General features: G+C 47.9%; 1 protein-coding gene across 1 annotated transcript in view; it reads right to left on the reverse strand.

The window, feature by feature from the left end:
* The window catches only part of VWA5B2 (von Willebrand factor A domain containing 5B2), a 30866-nt gene that overhangs the window by 3646 nt on the left and 9963 nt on the right, over positions 1-17257 (reverse strand). Inside the window, exons 9-17 of the mRNA XM_066619806.1 lie at positions 17030-17232; positions 15552-15666; positions 11585-11770; positions 8699-8897; positions 7807-8099; positions 5452-5677; positions 4800-5141; positions 3832-3969; positions 1173-1292 (exon numbers count right to left, since the gene is read on the reverse strand). Coding sequence (XP_066475903.1) covers positions 1173-1292; positions 3832-3969; positions 4800-5141; positions 5452-5677; positions 7807-8099; positions 8699-8897; positions 11585-11770; positions 15552-15666; positions 17030-17232 — 1822 coding nt within the window. The remainder of the gene's footprint in view (positions 1-1172; positions 1293-3831; positions 3970-4799; positions 5142-5451; positions 5678-7806; positions 8100-8698; positions 8898-11584; positions 11771-15551; positions 15667-17029; positions 17233-17257) is intronic.

The raw sequence follows: 17257 nt of genomic DNA on the forward strand, positions 1-17257 counted from the left end.
AATCCCACTTTCCCACCACTAGAAAACAGGAGCTAGAAAACAGTTCTTCTGGACCCAGAAGCTACAACGATGGTCCAAAACAAATGAGTCTCCCAATTTTTTTGTTTTTCCTTTTAACTTCATTGATGCTGTGGGGAACTCCAAGTATGGGTAGGGCGGAGGAGTGCTTAATGCTTTCTTGGCTAGTATTTTCCACCCGGCCAGCTATGACGTCGTCCCAAATGTCATCAGCTGGAAGTCTGGGGCTGGCAAAAGAACCTCAGTGTTTCTTTAATGGATGCAGGCGTTCTCTGGAATGAAATGCAGGTGTTCTCACCTCCTGCACAGAGTGCAGTTGGAGACTCTGCAGTGGTGAATAGAAACAGGGAGTTTAAAATGGAGAAGAGGCAGAAAGAACCAGGACCTCTAAGCTGGGGAACAGCATTAGCAGGTGCTGTAATAATTGCTCTCTAGGAATCTGAGGGTGGTAAATTTGCTGCCTGCTGTGGGAATGCCTGTTTGCTTCTATGCCTGCTCTCCTTAAATAGTTGTGGTGTCTTTTTGTAATATTTGTTCTAGTTACAAGTCAGTGCTCTCTCATCCCAAGAAAACTAAACTCTGTATTGTTGTTCCTGGAGCTTCTCCCTGCTCAGCAAAATGACTGCATCTGAAGGTGTCTTATCCTGGAGTCAGATGTTCGTCTGTGGAACTCAGTCTTGGCTCTTCTGACTGGTAAGAGATCTTTGAGGCCTCAGGCAAAACTTTCCTGTCCCTTGCTACTTGAAGTCACTTTAACTGGAGGTAGTGCTCTGGGGACAGAATCTGGGACCTTCTGCATTTAAAGCATGTGCTTTGTCACTACTGTGGCCAGTGGTGTAGCTGGAGGGGGTGCAAAGCACTAAGTTTTGCAGGTGCCTGAAGGCACTGTGCAAGTGGCACCGCGCCCTCCACTTCAGAGCCATTTCGGACGGTGGGAGAAAAATGGAGGCTCCAAAGGAGAGGGGCTGCTTGCATGGCGCGTTCAGGTGCCTTCAAAACTTAGTGCTTTGCACCCTCTCTAGCTATGCCACTGGCTGTGGCACCTCTAACTGTTCAGCAAGTAACATGTTTGAAGACAACGCCCACTGACAGAGATCCCTTTAGCGGATCACTGCTGCAAAGGGAATAGTAGACAGAAGACGCCTGGTTCATACCTGCAGAGACGGGAGCATCGTTCAGATCCTCTGAGTCTTGCCTCTGGCCCAGACCTGCTGAGTAACTCCGTTGATATCGGCTGCCAGACCGGGACTGTTGCTGATAGCTAAATAAGCCCCCTAGAAAGAAGAACATCACATGTGGTATTTAGAGACCTGCCAGGCTATCACTGCGTAGCAACTGAATTTGCAAAATCTTGCTTTCTGTGCATTAAAGCACATATATTACATTGTGCAACTAGTAAATACAGCTTCCATTCTGCAGGCATAGCTGTGTTCCTGGCTGCCACTGGAAATCATGTAGTTCATGTTGCATTCAGGCCCCACTCCTCTTGGAGCCTCTTACTGTCAGCACTAGCATTCTGGTAGTACGGGCCCTTTATCGCAGCATGAAAGTTAGGCCAATGTCACGTGCTTCCAGGCTGCTGCAGCAATTGGGTAGCAGCACGGTATGGGCAGCAGCAGCTACAAAATGCTCCATAGGTCTTGGTTAAGTTGGCAGCAGAGCTGTGTCATAGGTGGGGAGGGGGAGGGCAGAGGAGGATCCCAGCTGCAGCAACATGCACCAGCATCCTAACCCCTCCTTCCCAGGCCACCTCTCCCCTTTATTCACCTTGGATTCCCGCCAGCAAAAATGTCTGGCATAGGTTTGAGGAGACCCATAGATGATTGGGCTCCCTGCCAGAGAGTAAGTAAAAAATACGTGCCAAGGGCTGTGCAATCACCCTCCCCACCACTGGAGGCAGCATGTGTTCCATCAGTGCAGCTGCATCGGCACCAATGGTGGGGGGATCAGGCCATAGGCCCATCTAGTCCAGCTTCCTGTATCTCACAGCAGCCCACCAAATGCCCCAGGGAGCACACCAGATAACAAGAGACCTCATCCTGGTGCCCTCCCTTGCATCTGGCATTCTGACATAAGAACATAAGAACAGCCCCATTGGCTCAGGCCATAGGCCCATCTAGTCCAGCTTCCTGTATCTCACAGCGGCCCACCAAATGCCCCAGAGAGCTCACCAGATAACAAGAGACCTGCAAGGCCTCCTGGGAATTGTAGTTAAGAACATAAGAACAGCCCCACTGGCTCAGGCCATAGGCCCATCTAGTCCAGCTTCCTGTATCTCACTGCGGCCCACCAAATGCCCCAGGGAGCACACCAGATAACAAGAGACCTGCAAGGCTTCCTGGGAATTGTAGTTAAGAACATAAGAACAGCCCCACTGGATCAGGCCATAGGCCCATCTAGTCCAGCTTCCTGTATCTCACAGCGGCCCACCAAATGCCCCAGAGAGCTCACCAGATAACAAGAGACCTGCAAGGCTTCCTGGGAATTGTAGTTAAGAACATAAGAACAGCCCCACTGGATCAGGCCATAGGCCCATCTAGTCCAGCCTCCTGTATCTCACAGCGGCCCACCAAATGCCCCAGGGAGCACACCAGATAACAAGAGACCTGCAAGGCTTCCTGGGAATTGTAGTTAAGAACATAAGAACAGCCCCACTGGATCAGGCCATAGGCCCATCTAGTCCAGCTTCCTGTATCTCACAGCGGCCCACCAAATGCCCCAGGGAGCACACCAGATAACAAGAGACCTCATCCTGGTGCCCTCCCTTGCATCTGGCATTCTGACATAGCCCGTTTCTAAAATCAGGGGGTTGCGCATACACATCGTGGCTTGTATCCCGTAATGGATTTTTCCTCCATCGTCCAAGTAAACCTACCATCATCTACAAATTCACCTGGAGTAAGTCCCACTGAACACAGAGAGGCTTACTTCTGAGAAAATATGCACAGCTAGCACTCTAATATGATCTTTATCTGGAAATGTTTTCATTTTTATACATTTGATTTAAACTATTGCAACTCTTTCCAAGTGTTTGAGATGAAATGATTAAGATCTTTAAATGGATTATACAATTAGGGATAAGTGGCAGGAGATTCTAATGAAGAAATTTAAAATTGATTATTTTGTTGTCTCATCTTAATGGGGTATGGCTGTAAGGGGGGAATTCATGACAAGCTTCTGACACTGCTTTGAGATTTGCAAAAACTTGGTCTGTTCTCAGTTATTGTTAGCAAGAAAGCCAGTAGACTTTTTTTTTTTTTTGGACTTTCAACTCTGCAGCATGATGTCTATTCTAGAACCTGTGCTGGAGGTCACAAGCTCAACTTGCATGTACTGAAGCAAGCAGATAAGATACTGTTAAGTACCTAGTGCACACCCTAACTCTCTCACTCTCTGCCAAAGGCCCAAATCCTAACCCACTTTCCAGCACTGGCATAGCTGTGCCAATGGGATGTGTGCTGCATCCTGCAGTTGGGTCTCACTTACGGAGGCCTCCTCAAAGTAAGGGAATTTTTGTTCCCTTACCTCAGAGCTGCATTGCCCTTATGTCAGTGCTGGAAAGTGGGTTAGAATGGCGCCCAAAGAAAAAAAACAAAAGGCTGCTTCAAAATTCCAACCACTCTAGGAAGGAACATCAGAACATTGCACAAAAATAATCTGTTGGACCCTTAGAATCATGATCAAAATTTTAAAAGGCTCTAGCTCTGATGGTAAACTTTTCATCAAAGCTGAACAGAGTATGCCAGCCAATCCTGGGGTTCTGACCCTGACCTAGAAAGCAAAGCTGTGCGCATCTACTCTAAAGAGTCCTACCTGTGTGGCGAACCTCAAGGGCAGAGGGCAAGATCTCCTGAGTAGATGAGTCTACAGGCACCATGGAGGTATAAATGGAGGACGTGTTGCAAGCCTTGCTAGACTGGACAGCCTTAAGGCGAAACCTTCGTGAGAAACCTGGAGGGGAGAGACAATCTCTTGGAAGTTAGAAGGGAAGTTGGATCACAGGACAGGCAAAATGTGTGCTTTGTATGCAGTGGGAAGATGGTGTTAATGCTGCATGTGACCCCTGCCTGGCTACTAAGAGGAGGAGTTTGCCAGCAGTCCAGACTGACCCGCCCCAGAACCACAGGAGAACTGCATGTATATTTGGCACATAAGTCAAAACTTAGCACAGTTTGGGCACAATCCTAACCAGATCTACTCAGAAGTAAGTCCTATTTTGTTCAATGGGGCTTACTCTCAGGAATGTGTGGTTAGGATTGCAACCTTAAAGTCAAAGGTTTCCATTGCATTTGGCTTCAAAGAGAGGTTTGAGAATCTCAGAATCCAGTAGGGGCACACCAGGATTATCAGTAATCAGGAAGTGAAGAATTCAATGCTCTGCATAACTTCTTGTCCTTTTTCATCAGTAACAGACACAAAATTAAATTATGCAAAATATGAGCCTACATGTACTAATTTTATTAGTTTGCAGAAACTGTTCATGTTGTACAATTTGGCTTTTCTTGATACAGAATCTGGATATTGTTTTCTTCAGTCTGTGCACTAGAGATTGGCCACTGGAATCCCCAAACCCAAATACAGTTGAGCCACTGAAGGAGTCCCAGTCAGGCTTTCCAAATTGCCAGACAGAGGCAAAAGTAGTATCTAGAGGCCCTGGTGGTTGTTACAATAAGACTGCTTCCAGTTCCCTTTTGGGAAGGAGAGGTTAGCCCTCCTCTTCCTCCTGACCCTACCATGACACTAGTTGCTTGGCAGGACAACCAAGGGAAAGAGATGCTCACCATGTTCCAGCTCAGCTTCCCTTTGGGCCATGTTCTCATTATCCCGGATGACAGAGCCAGCAGTCAGGTGGTGAAGCACTTTATCCCAGGTCTTGCTCTGCTGCTGGGACAGCTCTCCTTTGGTCTGGCCATCTTTGGCAAGAAGCAAGGAATCCAGGGCAACAGTCACTTCCCAGGAGATTGGCTTCCCTCCACTGAGCGCATGGATCACTACTTGGCAGCGGAGAGGTGGCCAGGCACTGCCTTCACACTCTCCTCGCTCGGTTGCTGGTGATGGGCTGAAAAGGTAGGGGGGCTCCAAAAGCATGTCCCAGTCCAGGTGAACTGGAGAGATCAAGTTGCCTAGGAAAGAGGAAGTTTTGGGGGTGCAGGAGAGAAGGGTCACATCTTCTATCTCAGGCTACAGCTGGGTCTAAGGTTTACCTTACACTTCCCAAAATAAGTGATCAGCTCCCCCTGTGGTTGCAGGAGTTCCACATGAGTTTGCACATGGACAACCACGTGGATTTACCATGAGGTAAATGTTTGTGGGCATCCACACTGTTTGCAAGTCTCAGCTATGCCTATTAGCTCCGGTCTTGTGACAAAGAGGAGAGGGGGTTTTCTTAGCCATATTGGTTCTCCCTCCATCTCCTCCCTTCCCATCACTCACCGGAGTCAGCAACACTCTTGCGCATCTTCTGCAGCTCAGGCCCAATCTCATCCAGCTTCCCTTCCAGAGATTGGTTCCGTTTCTGGGACACTTTTTCCAGAGCTCGGCGCAGCCGATGGGCATCCAGCTCACCATGGGGAGATGAAAAACTACGTCCTGAGAGGGCAGCACGGGCCAGGGCCTTCTTCCTTCTCATCAGTTCCTCAGAGCTCAGGGCCATAGACACCTTATGGCAAGGGGAAGAAGCAGGTCAAGGCTGGGAGGACTCCAAGAAACTCTTAGGCCACTTCAAGCTGAAAGAGTTTCTTCTCCTGGGTGGATCCAATGCTGGACCTATTGCATGGCCAGACCTGAGGAAAATTCCAGAGTGCTCTTTCTCACCCCACCCACCCCAGACAAATCTTAGTACCAAAGAAGTTTAAAAATTATACCCACAGATGGCTGAGAGATCAGTTAATGCCTGTGGAAGTTTTCACATGTGAGACTTATATCGCCTCGTGCAGGCTTCGCATTAAAAATCTAATTGAAGCAAAGCCACTTTAAGCCTTGCATGTGAAAACTACCACAGTTTGATGGGTAACTACCCCAAGCAGACAGAACCCATCTCCATTCCCTCGTCCTCAGAATTCTCTCAGCAAGACCACTTTGAAGTTGCTCAGTTGATGCAGCCCAGATGCAAAGGCCGCCTCATCTTGTTTTGCTCTGGATGCATATTTAGCTACCCCAAAGCCTGCCCTGGTGTGAAACTGACATGAAACAGGCACTAACCATTTTATGGAAACACTACTGGGGACCTTGCCACACCTTTTTTGAGAACCACAAGGATCAACGTTAAGGTGAGAAAGCAGCCCTTAAGCACACCATCCTGACTATCCATTTAGTACCCCTAAGGGCACAATCCTAACCCCTTAAGTCAGTGCTTTCCAGCACTGGCGTAGTGGTGCCAATGGGTCATGTGCTGCATCCTGCAGTTGGGTGTCACTCACGGAGGCCTCCTCAAAGTAAGGGAATGTCAGTGGAAAGCACTGACATAAGGGGTTAGGATTGCGCCCTAAGTGGTAGTGAACACACCTTCCTGCCCAGTTTGAACTTGCCAAAAGCCCTACAGCAGATAACATTTCCCCAAAAGGCATGCATGAATCCTGTCCTTTTTGGAATACTTTCTATGTCCTTCCCATATTATATTAAACACAAAGTTCTAAGAAACACTGGCTTCATGTACAGCAGAGCAATATGGAGAACTAATATGCAAAAGAACCCTCTTTCTACCCTCCCTGTGTTCTGGAATCTGGATGAAGGAGGAACTGAGGCATTTCTCCCCTGCAAGCCATTGCATGATATCTATTGGATCAGGAGCACATACATCTCCTACAGGGGGTTGGCATGAGAGTTTTCCCTTCACCCAAGACAAAGGGAGTTTAAATTGGGACATATAACGCACTCATGACTTTTCCTTTCTCTCTGTTCCACATCCCATGTGAAAAGGCTAAAACTGATCTGCATGTAATGGGTCTCATTTGGAGACTGCCTGAAAGAGACTTTGCATGATGACCTACAATGAGAGGCACTGAAATGCCTCAAGCATCAATCATATGGGTAAGTACTGGCAGGGAGACACCCCACATGGATTCAGAAATACAACACAGAGACTTGGGTTAGTGGTAGTTGGCAACCTTCAGTCTCGAAAGACTATGGTATCGCGCTCTGAAAGGTGGTTCTGGAACAGCGTCTAGTGTGGCTGAAAAGGCCGATTCGGGAGTGACAATCCCTTCCACACTGGGAGCAAGTGCAGTCTGTCCCTGGCCTGTTTCCCTGGCTATGGGCCTTCCTTCTTTGCCTCTTAGCCTCAGACTGTTGGCCAAGTGTCTCTTCAAACTGGGAAAGGCCATGCTGCACAGCCTGCCTCCAAGCGGGCCGCTCAGAGGCCAGGGTTTCCCACTTGTTGAGGTCCACTCCTAAGGCCTTCAGATCCCTCTTGCAGATGTCCTTGTATCGCAGCTGTGGTCTACCTGTAGGGCGCTTTCCTTGCACGAGTTCTCCATAGAGGAGATCCTTTGGGATCTGGCCATCATCCATTCTCACAACATGACCGAGCCAACGCAGGGTTAACATATTGTGATAATGGCCAGTATGGAGGCTATTTCACATGGATCCTTATGATAACCATAACTTTGCGGACTGGGATTCAGGGCTTATGGCTGGGTAAATTCATGTCCAGAGGACTCTGCCTGAAAACAGAACCATAAAGGAATATCCCTTTATATTAGTGGTAAGCTTTGGAAGGAAAATACATATCATGCATCCAGAAAGGGATAGGCCCATCTGCAGAAGGGAAGTGGATTCTGTGTGCCTTACCTTAGTCCCAGCACTCTGAGCCTGGGGGATAGGAGCAGACTTGGTAGAGGAATTACACAAGGAGACACTTTTCTGGCCTTGCTGAGAACTGCCTTCAAGGGTCTGCGCTAAGGAGCCTCCTTCTGGGGGCACATCTCTGGAGCCGGTGGACTCGCTGCTGGTGGAACTGTGGGAGAGCAAGCCCTGGCTGTGGTCAGTGCTGACAGAGCAGTGCGTGAGGACATACTGCTCCTGGATGTAAGAGGGCTGATAAATCCGCTTCCAGATGTCTCCTCCTGAGACAGGATCCCCGCCTGCCAGGGAAAAGGATTTGCAATGACTGGCATGAGAAAGGCTGGACAAGACAAGGGAGCTTCATAAATAGGCAACACACCCCACTTTTTTACCTCAACTGGAAATGACCACCAGAGATTAAACCTGGGACTACTACTCCCCCCCCCCCCAAAAAAACCTGACAATACTCACCTTAATTAACATGACTTTTGTAATCTGAAGGACAGGGTCACTATTTCCTTAGACGAGGACCTTTGGAGCAGTAGCATAGCTGGGGGGGGTGCGGTAATTATGGCAGGTGCTGCAATGCACCTCGTAAGTGCCTCCTCCCACCCATCATTAGAGCCATTCCAGGTAGTGATAACAAAACACAGGTGTTTGAGCACCTTCACGTTGCTGTCGCTGCCAGAAATGGCTCCGAAGGTGAATGAGAGGGGCTACTTGCATGGTGTGTTGCGGCGCATTGCCGAACTTACCGCACTGCCTCCCCTTTGGCTATACTACTGATCTGGAGTCTAAACCTCCCTGGTTCATGGCTGACCAGTTCAAGAAGAAAAAATCAAAGCAGTCACTTTCTTCTCCCAGCTGAATGCTCTCAGCCCCCATTGGCTCTACTCACTCTTCATAGACCCCTCGGTGCCTCCAGTGGAGAATTCTAGGGATATCTCACGGGAAATGTCTTGAAGGGCTCTATAAACATCTTCACTTTCCCCGGCTGGGTGCTGGTGGGCTCCTTCCTGACCGATCACCTCCTCTTGGGACTGGAACACGGAACCTGCAGAACCCTTGGAGAGGCTCCGGCATATCTGCTCTTTTCCCTGGGGGATAAAATGACCCCAAACCCCCCACATTAAGGCAGGCCTTAAAAACGAGCTTCACCTCTGGGTGTGGTGGTGGAGGCAACGCCAACACCGAGGCACTGGTGCCCCCCACCCCATGCCTTACTCGCCAGGCAAGTCTCCATGTTAGTTTGCTGAAGAGAATTCCACAGCACCAGCCAGTCTGGCAGTGTAGCAAATTAAACAAAGAGCAGCAACTTCATCGAAGTTAAACAACTTCCCCTCCACCCTGCATTATTTAGCCATTATTATCATCATTATCAATGTAATAATTCTAGGTGCTCTTGGTCACCTTTAATGGCTGAGGGCCAAAGCATCTGTAGCCTTCCTCCTTGTGAATCTGCCCATTTGATAAGAACTTTGAGAATCAGTATCAGAGGTGCATTTGACAGTCACAGAGCTTTGTCAGTGGTGGCCCCCACTCTGTGGAACTCCTTCCTCGTGTGACACGCGTCTGGCAGCCTCTTTACTAGTCTCTTGAGACCACCTCAAGACTTCGGCGAGGCCTGAAGACCTTTTTGTTTAAACAAGCCTTCTGAGTTCATGGCCTTTTTAAACATCTTTTCTATATCTTTTAGTATTTTTACAGGCCTGATTCCTCTATAATTTGCTGCGTTTTGCTCTTTTTATCTGACTTTTATCTGACTACTGTTTTTATGGGTATCTGTTAATGTGTTTTAATATGTTTTTATTTGCAGTTAAATTATGTTTTTAATATGTTGTAAGCCGCCCTGGGTCCCTTCGGGAAGAAGGGCAGGATATAAATAAAGTTTATTATTATTATTATTATTATTATTATTATTATTATTATTATTGTTGTTGTTGTTGTTGTTGTTGTTGTTGTTGTTGTTTCAGATGCCTTACTGGCCAATTACAAGTGCTCTTTCTTGTGTATGCGTGTAGATATGTGTGAGAAAGAGAGAGTGTGTGTGTTTAATAGACTTTCTTTTGAATCTAGTTAATGTAAGCTATCTTGAATATACTGTATTTTAAGAAAGGCAGGGTATAACCTTTTAATTAAATCACTGGCATCGCTAGGAGGCTGTGGGGGGTGCGGGCTGCACTGGGTGATGTGCCCTGGGGGGAGGATGTGCTAACTTCGCGCCTTTCAAAGCTACCCCATTGTGCCATACACCGTTGGATGCGGAATGTCCAGTGGAACGCAATGCAAGAACAGAATTGAAATAGCTCCTTTCGTTCAAATGTTATGGCCAAAAACCATAAACCAAAAAACCGGAAGGAAAAGATGCATGGAGCCCTATGGAAAGTGAAAGTGAGCCGTATCGCGCATTTACTCACGAGTAGGCATAGTTGCCATACTCCATCGGAAAGGGCAGGCTGAGAGGAATCCAATGACACCATAATGGTCCTGATCCAATGAATGCAGCCCCCCAAAACACGAGAAGGAGGTCCCTGCCTCCCTCCCAGCTGCGTCTATTGAGCCCGAAACGAAGACCCGTGGCTGTGTTTACTCGCAAGTAGGCAAACTTGCCTAGGACAGGCAAGGACTGAGAGGGCAGGCTGAGAGAACTCCAAGGATGTCAGAATGGTCTTGATCCAATGAATGCAGCCCCCCAAAACATAAAAGGGAGAAGGAGGTCCCTCCCTCCCAGCCCTATGGAAAGCTAAGCAGCCTCACAGTTGCGTTACTCATGAGTAGGTGGATGAGCCTTGGCTGCTGGTCAGGCCAGGCAAAGGGGAACGTGAGGACATCAGAATGGTCCCAATCCGGGCTCAACATGTGTTCCAGAAGGAAGCCTCCCTCCCCACTAAAAAGGACAAAAAAGAGGCTTGAATGGTGAGGCAAAAGTTTTCTATTTTGCGCTTGCAAAGCCAGGAGGGTCTTCCTCTTGATATGCTTCAAATAGAAGAACTTTAAACTGGGCACTGGGAGGGCTGGAAATTTCACTGATTCTTTTTGGGGGGTTGTTATTGCAGGCGGACTATAGAGTAAGCCCCGTTGACCACTATGGGACTTACTTCAGTGTAGACATGCATAGGATTGGGCTCACAGGCTGCAATCCTACCCACACTTTCCTGAGAGTAAGCCCCATTGACCACCATGGGACTTACTTCAGAGCAGATTCACTTGGTGGAACAGGACTGGCTCCCACTTATTTAATTATTTCTTTTATTTTAATTTAATTATTTATAATTATTTATTTTAATTTGCTTGATGATGTCACTTCTGGCCATGACATCACTTCCAATGGGTCCTGGACAGATTGTCATTCTAAAAAGTGGGTCCCAGTGCTAAAAGTTTGAGAACCTCTGCAATAAGGTATTAGTAAGTTGACACGGGGTGTGTGTGACTCTACAAGTTTTCAAAAATCACTAAAATCAGAATTTGGAGGAATAAGACCATCATGTTCTATATCAACCAATGTGTAATTTCATGCAGAATGCAATGAAACAAGCCACATTGAAATATCTGTGTTCTAACAAAAGGTACAGCCAAAAAACCAGTGGGGGTGGGGCGATTGTACACCACCATGCCCACCACCTGGGGCGTCGCCCCACCCACTGCATGGGGTGACGTGCGGGCCTCCCACACCGGGTGATGTGAATCCTAGTGATGACACTGAATTAAATAAGCAAATAAGTACAGATGGGCCCTGCTCTCCGGAGTGGGAAAAACTATGCCATTAAGGGAGAGGATGCTCAACTGTTGCCTTCTTGTCACGGAAGCTGGCAATGTGGTACAGGGTGCAGTAGCTGATGAGCCGGTCTCCAGGATACAGGGCTGGAATCTCATTGGGCGACAGAAGAGCCTCCATGGTGTCCGGCACATACCAATCTATCGTGATATCACTCACAGCTGGCTCAATTGCTCTCTTCAAAGACTTTATCAGCTGGGGGGAAATCCAAGACAGTCAGCACTTACGTTTAAAAACACTTTACCATTGTCTTACTTAGAATGATACTTATGAACTATGTTCACTGTCCACAGAGTAGGATGTGAAGCAGTATTAACAGTAACTAGTAGCAAGTCAGAGGAACAAAACAACTGAAAAATAATTATCACAGTTTTCAAGCCAAACTGCCAAACTGGTTTATATTAAAAATATAGCCATAGAAATGTCGATACAATTCCAGCCATGAGACCCCACCTTAAGCCATTCTTGCAGGCTTCGTATTTGTGGGTGCTAGAAGGAGATTCCCAGAACACTGAAGAAGAGAGGAAGACTCCTCATTAAACAGCACAGGTGCAGCCAAAACATATCATCAGGGCAGCTTGTCTTCCTTTAAACTCTGCAAAAAACCCTCTGCACCGAGTTATCCATCTCAGCATGGTTTCTGCCCTTAGACAGTGGTTTAGGGGCAACTTTATAGTCCACTGAGTCAGATCGCCTAGACCAGGGACCTGTGGGCCTGATGCAGCATAATAAAAAAGCCATCCAGGCAAAGTGCTTTCCATTCCATGCCACAGTCGCCATTCTTCATGCCCGATTGCCGCACAGTCTCGCACCAGGCAGCTGCTTCCAATGCCTGTTGCCCCAGATGCCTCTGCGCTGTGATTGTCCAGGGGAAGTGCCTGCTGCACGCAAGGCTGTGGGATAATTGGATATGAAGAAAGGCAACTGTGTCGTAGAGCAGAAATCACCATGCCGTGCCCAGATGGCTTTTTCGTAACAATGGGCCATGGTTTGGAGACTGCTGATCTAGAATGTTGGCAACCTTCAGTCTCGGAAGACTCTGGTATCGCGCTCTGAAAGGTGGTTCTGGAACAGCGTCTAGTGTGGCTGAAAAGGCCAATCCGGGAGTGACAATCCCTTCCACACTGGGAGCAAGTGCAGTCTGTCCCTGGCCTGTCTCCCTGGCTATGGGCCTTCCTTCTTTGCCTCTTTGCCTCAGACTGTTGGCCAAGTGTCTCTTCAAACTGGGAAAGGCCATGCTGCACAGCCTGCCTCCAAGCGGGCCGCTCAGAGGCCAGGGTTTCCCACTTGTTGAGGTCCACTCCTAAGGCCTTCAGATCCCTCTTGCAGATGTCCTTGTATCGCAGCTGTGGTCTACCTGTAGGGCGCTTTCCTTGCACGAGTTCTCCATAGAGGAGATCCTTTGGGATCCGGCCATCATCCATTCTCACGACATGACCGAGCCAACGCAGGCGTCTCTGTTTCAGCAGTGCATACATGCTAGGGATTCCAGCACATTCCAGGACTGTGTTGTTTGGAACCTTGTCCTGCCAGGTGATACCAAGGATGCATCGGAGGCAGTGCATGTGGAAAGCGTTCAGCTTCTTCTCCTGTTGTGTGCGAAGAGTCCATGACTCGCTGCAGTACAGAAGTGTACTCAAGACACAAGCTCTGTAGACCTGGATCTTGGTATGTTCCGTCAGCTTCTTGTTGGACCAGACTCTCTTTGTGAGTCTGGAAAACGTGGTAGCTGCTTTGCCGATGTGTTTGTTTAGCTCTGTATCGAGAGAAAGAGTGTCGGAGATCGTTGAGCCAAGGTACACAAAGTCATGGACAACCTCCAGTTCATGCACAGAGATTGTAATACAGGGAGGTGAGTCCACATCCTGAACCATGTCCTGTGTTTTCTTAAGGCTGATTGTCAGTCCAAAGTCTTGGCAGGCCTTGCTAAAACAGTTCATGAGCTGCTGGAGATCTTTGGCAGAGTGGGTGGTGACAGCTGCATCGTTGGCAAAGAGGAAGTCACGCAGACATTTCAGCTGGACTTTGGACTTTGCTCTCAGTCTGGAGAGGTTGAAGAGCTTTCCGTCTGATCTGGTCCGGAGATAGATGCCTTCTGTTGCAGTTCCAAAGGCATGCTTCAGAAGGACAGCGAAGAAGATCCCAAACAAGGTTGGTGCAAGAACACAGCCCTGCTTCACGCCGCTTCGGATGTCAAAGGGGTCTGATGTGGAGCCATCAAAGACTACGGTGCCCTTCATGTCCTCATGGAAACCTGATGATGCTGAAGAGCCTGGGTGGACATCCAATCTTGGGGAGAATCTGGAAGAGGCCATCCCTGCTGGTACTATGCCTACTCTGCTTGGCAACAGATATCTCACGCAGAGGTTCTTCTCATCACCTGCTCCCTGGAATCCTTTTAACTGGAGGTGTTAGGAACTGAAGCTGGGACATTCTTTATACAAAACGTGCCTGTCACTGAACTATGGCTCCTGCCCTAGCTTTCTAAAGCTTATTGCCTGAACACAGAACCATTAAACCCAGGGCTGGACTTTTATTTTGCAGGAGTGGGGAGGGGGTTGGTGGCTTGTGCCATTGCACTTATCCCTGGAGATTACTTTCAAAACAAAGGTTCACTCTTGAAAGTAGTAATTAAGAAGGGTGTGCCTCTGTGCATGCATAGAGTATTCTCCCTCGCTTATGGAGTAACTACTAGTAAGAAAGAGAACACTTCAGGCTGTGGTGGTGTGTTCCACTCTTCGCATAGAGAAGCAATGTTTTGTGGGGTGGGGAACAGGCAAGCACATCTGGGGACCTATTCACAGGCAAAAAACACTCCTTGATATGCAGCCAGCCCCCAGCTTGTGTCCAGAGACTACAGGCTGGTTAAGGCAAAGAACAGAAGCTGAACACTCCTCAAACAGCTACCAGTATGATCTCAGCACTGATGCTCACCTCTCAACTTCATGTCCATCCCTTCCTCATACCCTCACCCAGGCAAAGTTCTGTGTTCCCTCCAAAGCATTCGTCACAATTACAACTCCACTCCAACTCATCGATTCAGCCCAAGGTGCATTAATCATTAAGTTGCAGAAGAGAGCAAATAAAATGATTACTGGGTTGGGGCACCTCCCTTATGAGGAAAGGGGACAGCATTTGGGGCTTTTCAGTCTAGAAAAGAGGCGCCTGAGGGGGGACATGATTGAGACACAAAATTGTGCAGGGGATTGATAGATTGGATGGAGAGACGCTCTTTACACTCTCACATAACACCAGAATCAGGGGACATCCACTAAAGTTGAGTGTTGGGAGTGTTCTTACAGACAAAAGAATATATTTCTTTACCCACTGTGTAATTAGTCTGTGGAACTCCTTGCTCCAGGAAGTAGTGATGGCATCTTGTCTAGATGCCTTTAAGAGGGGATTGGACAAATTTCTGGAGGAAAAGTTCATCACGGGTTACAAGTCATGGTAGGTATGTACAAGCTCCTGGTTTTTAGAGATAGGCTTCCTCTGGTTGCCAGATGCAGGGGAGGGCACTAGGATGCAGGTTGTGTCTGTTGTCTTGTGTGCCCCCTGAAGCATTTGGTGGGACACTATGAGATACAGGAAGCTGGACTAGATGGGCCTTTGGCCTGATCCAGCAAGGCTCTGCTTACGTTCTTAAGAGGTGGGTAGCCTTGGAGATGTCCCTTGAACATGGCTTGCCTCCGCTACATCTTCAGCTGCTGCTGCTGTTCCAATGCAGCAGAAGGAAGTGCCATTCTGATCTCAGTGTGGCTGGGCATGATCATCCTTGGGCCCTATGTAGATCTCAGCAGAGTCATCACAAACACTAAGCTGCAGTGTGGATCCCTCATAGCTGTTGCACATCTGTGTGGCGCTGTGCTGATGTAACCAATGATTTATTCTACTGTGGACACAGCCTCAATAGCCAACAATTGGCAGTTCTGAACATGACACGTAAGTCACAGTATTGACACTTAAGAGCACATACCTTGGGCTGCAGCCTTTCACCTGAGCTGAGGAATTCAGCCCAACCTCTGCTCACTTTCGCCAGTCCTAGCAGGAGCCTGCGACAGGCACCAGAACCCAGACCAAAGGTGAAACACCTGTGGAAAAGAAGTCCCTGAGCTTCTGAGACATGTGCTGGCCTGTTCACAGGCTCACCAGTCTGTTTCAGGGCCAGATCTCATAGCATTCCATTCCAAATTCTATTAGGATGTGCACTACCAAGTCAATGGGCAGCACTTTGGATGCTCAGAGTACTTTACAATTCTTGTCTTGCTTGGCTTCAAAAAAATTTGCAGCCAGATACTATTATTCCCATTTCACTGATGGAAAACTGGGTTTGAAACATGCTCTAAAATCTAAATCACTCAGGAAATTTGTGGCTGAGGAAAGATTTGAGCCAATACCTCACAGTGCACAGGTCTTGCATGTCTAAGTATGAAGACAAACATAACATTTTAAGAATGCCTGAGAATCCTATCCTTCCCCTTCTCACTGGTGCAGCCATGCCAAAAATGGGTGTGCTGTATCCAGTGAGGGGGTGGATCAGTAGGCTTCAGAAGCGAGAAGAGATTTAAATCCACTCACACTTCTGTAAGCCTCCCACTGCACAATGGGTCTCCTTGGAATTGAGCTGGTGATTTCGCTAGTGCACGTCCAAGGAAATAAATGGGCGGGGAAGCTGCAAGAAAGGGGGATAGGATCTGGTGCGCACCATTGCTGCCGGAGTCACCCCTCCTGCAGCTTCCCAGCCCCTTTCTCCCCTTGAACTTGTGCTATCTTACAAGGTTGTTGTAAGGCAGTGGTTCTCACACATTTAACACCGGGGCCCATTTTTTAGAATGAGAATCTGTCAGGAACCACCAGAAGTGACATCATGACCGGAAGTGACATCAAGCAGGAAAATTTTAACAGTCCTAGGCTGCAATCCTACCCACGCTTACCCAGCAGTAAGTACTATTTACTATCAGTGTTGAAAGAATATCAATAGTAGCATGTTAAAAGTGCAGGTCTGTAACATTTCCCCAAATGCAATCACATACCAGGGTAGTGTCAAGTCTAATATATTAAAAATAAATATTGAAATGAATAGGGACCTACCTGAAATTGGCTCGTGATCCACCTAGTGGGTCCCAACCCACTGTTTGAGAAACACTGTTGTAAGGGTTACAGAGATAATGTATAGGTGAAGTGCTTTCAGCACTCTAAGTTTAAAGCACTATTTAAATGCTAAGTATTATTGATTTTTGCTAGTCAGGAACTTTTAAAGGCACGTAGCCTCTGCTCATAATGTCAGCCAATCTAGACTGACATTCTTATATACATGAAACGGGGACTTCAATATCTTAACTGCCACATAGGGCTTTACCCTACTGAGGCCCATAAACAGGGCCCCCTGGACACAAAATCGAAGGTAGTTGAGAGCAAGGCTTGTGCCTGAGAGCAGCTTGTGCTACGCCATACCTGACGGTGCTCGCCTGCCTCCTGACCAGCTCAATCGCCTTGCCTGTGTTATTTACACCAGTGTCCATTAAGATAAAGAGTTGCCGCGGATACCCACGACGAGGAGGATGCCCCAAGATCCATGTCAGAGCAGCCAGGAGGTTGGTTCCACCCATGTCAGCCCGTAGCTTTTGAATGTGCTCACAGGCCAGTCGGAGGGTCTCCTGTAGATACAAGAGATGTGTGCGT

This window comes from Tiliqua scincoides, chromosome 3 (assembly GCF_035046505.1).
Source record: "Tiliqua scincoides isolate rTilSci1 chromosome 3, rTilSci1.hap2, whole genome shotgun sequence".
Lineage (NCBI taxonomy): Eukaryota > Metazoa > Chordata > Lepidosauria > Squamata > Scincidae > Tiliqua > Tiliqua scincoides.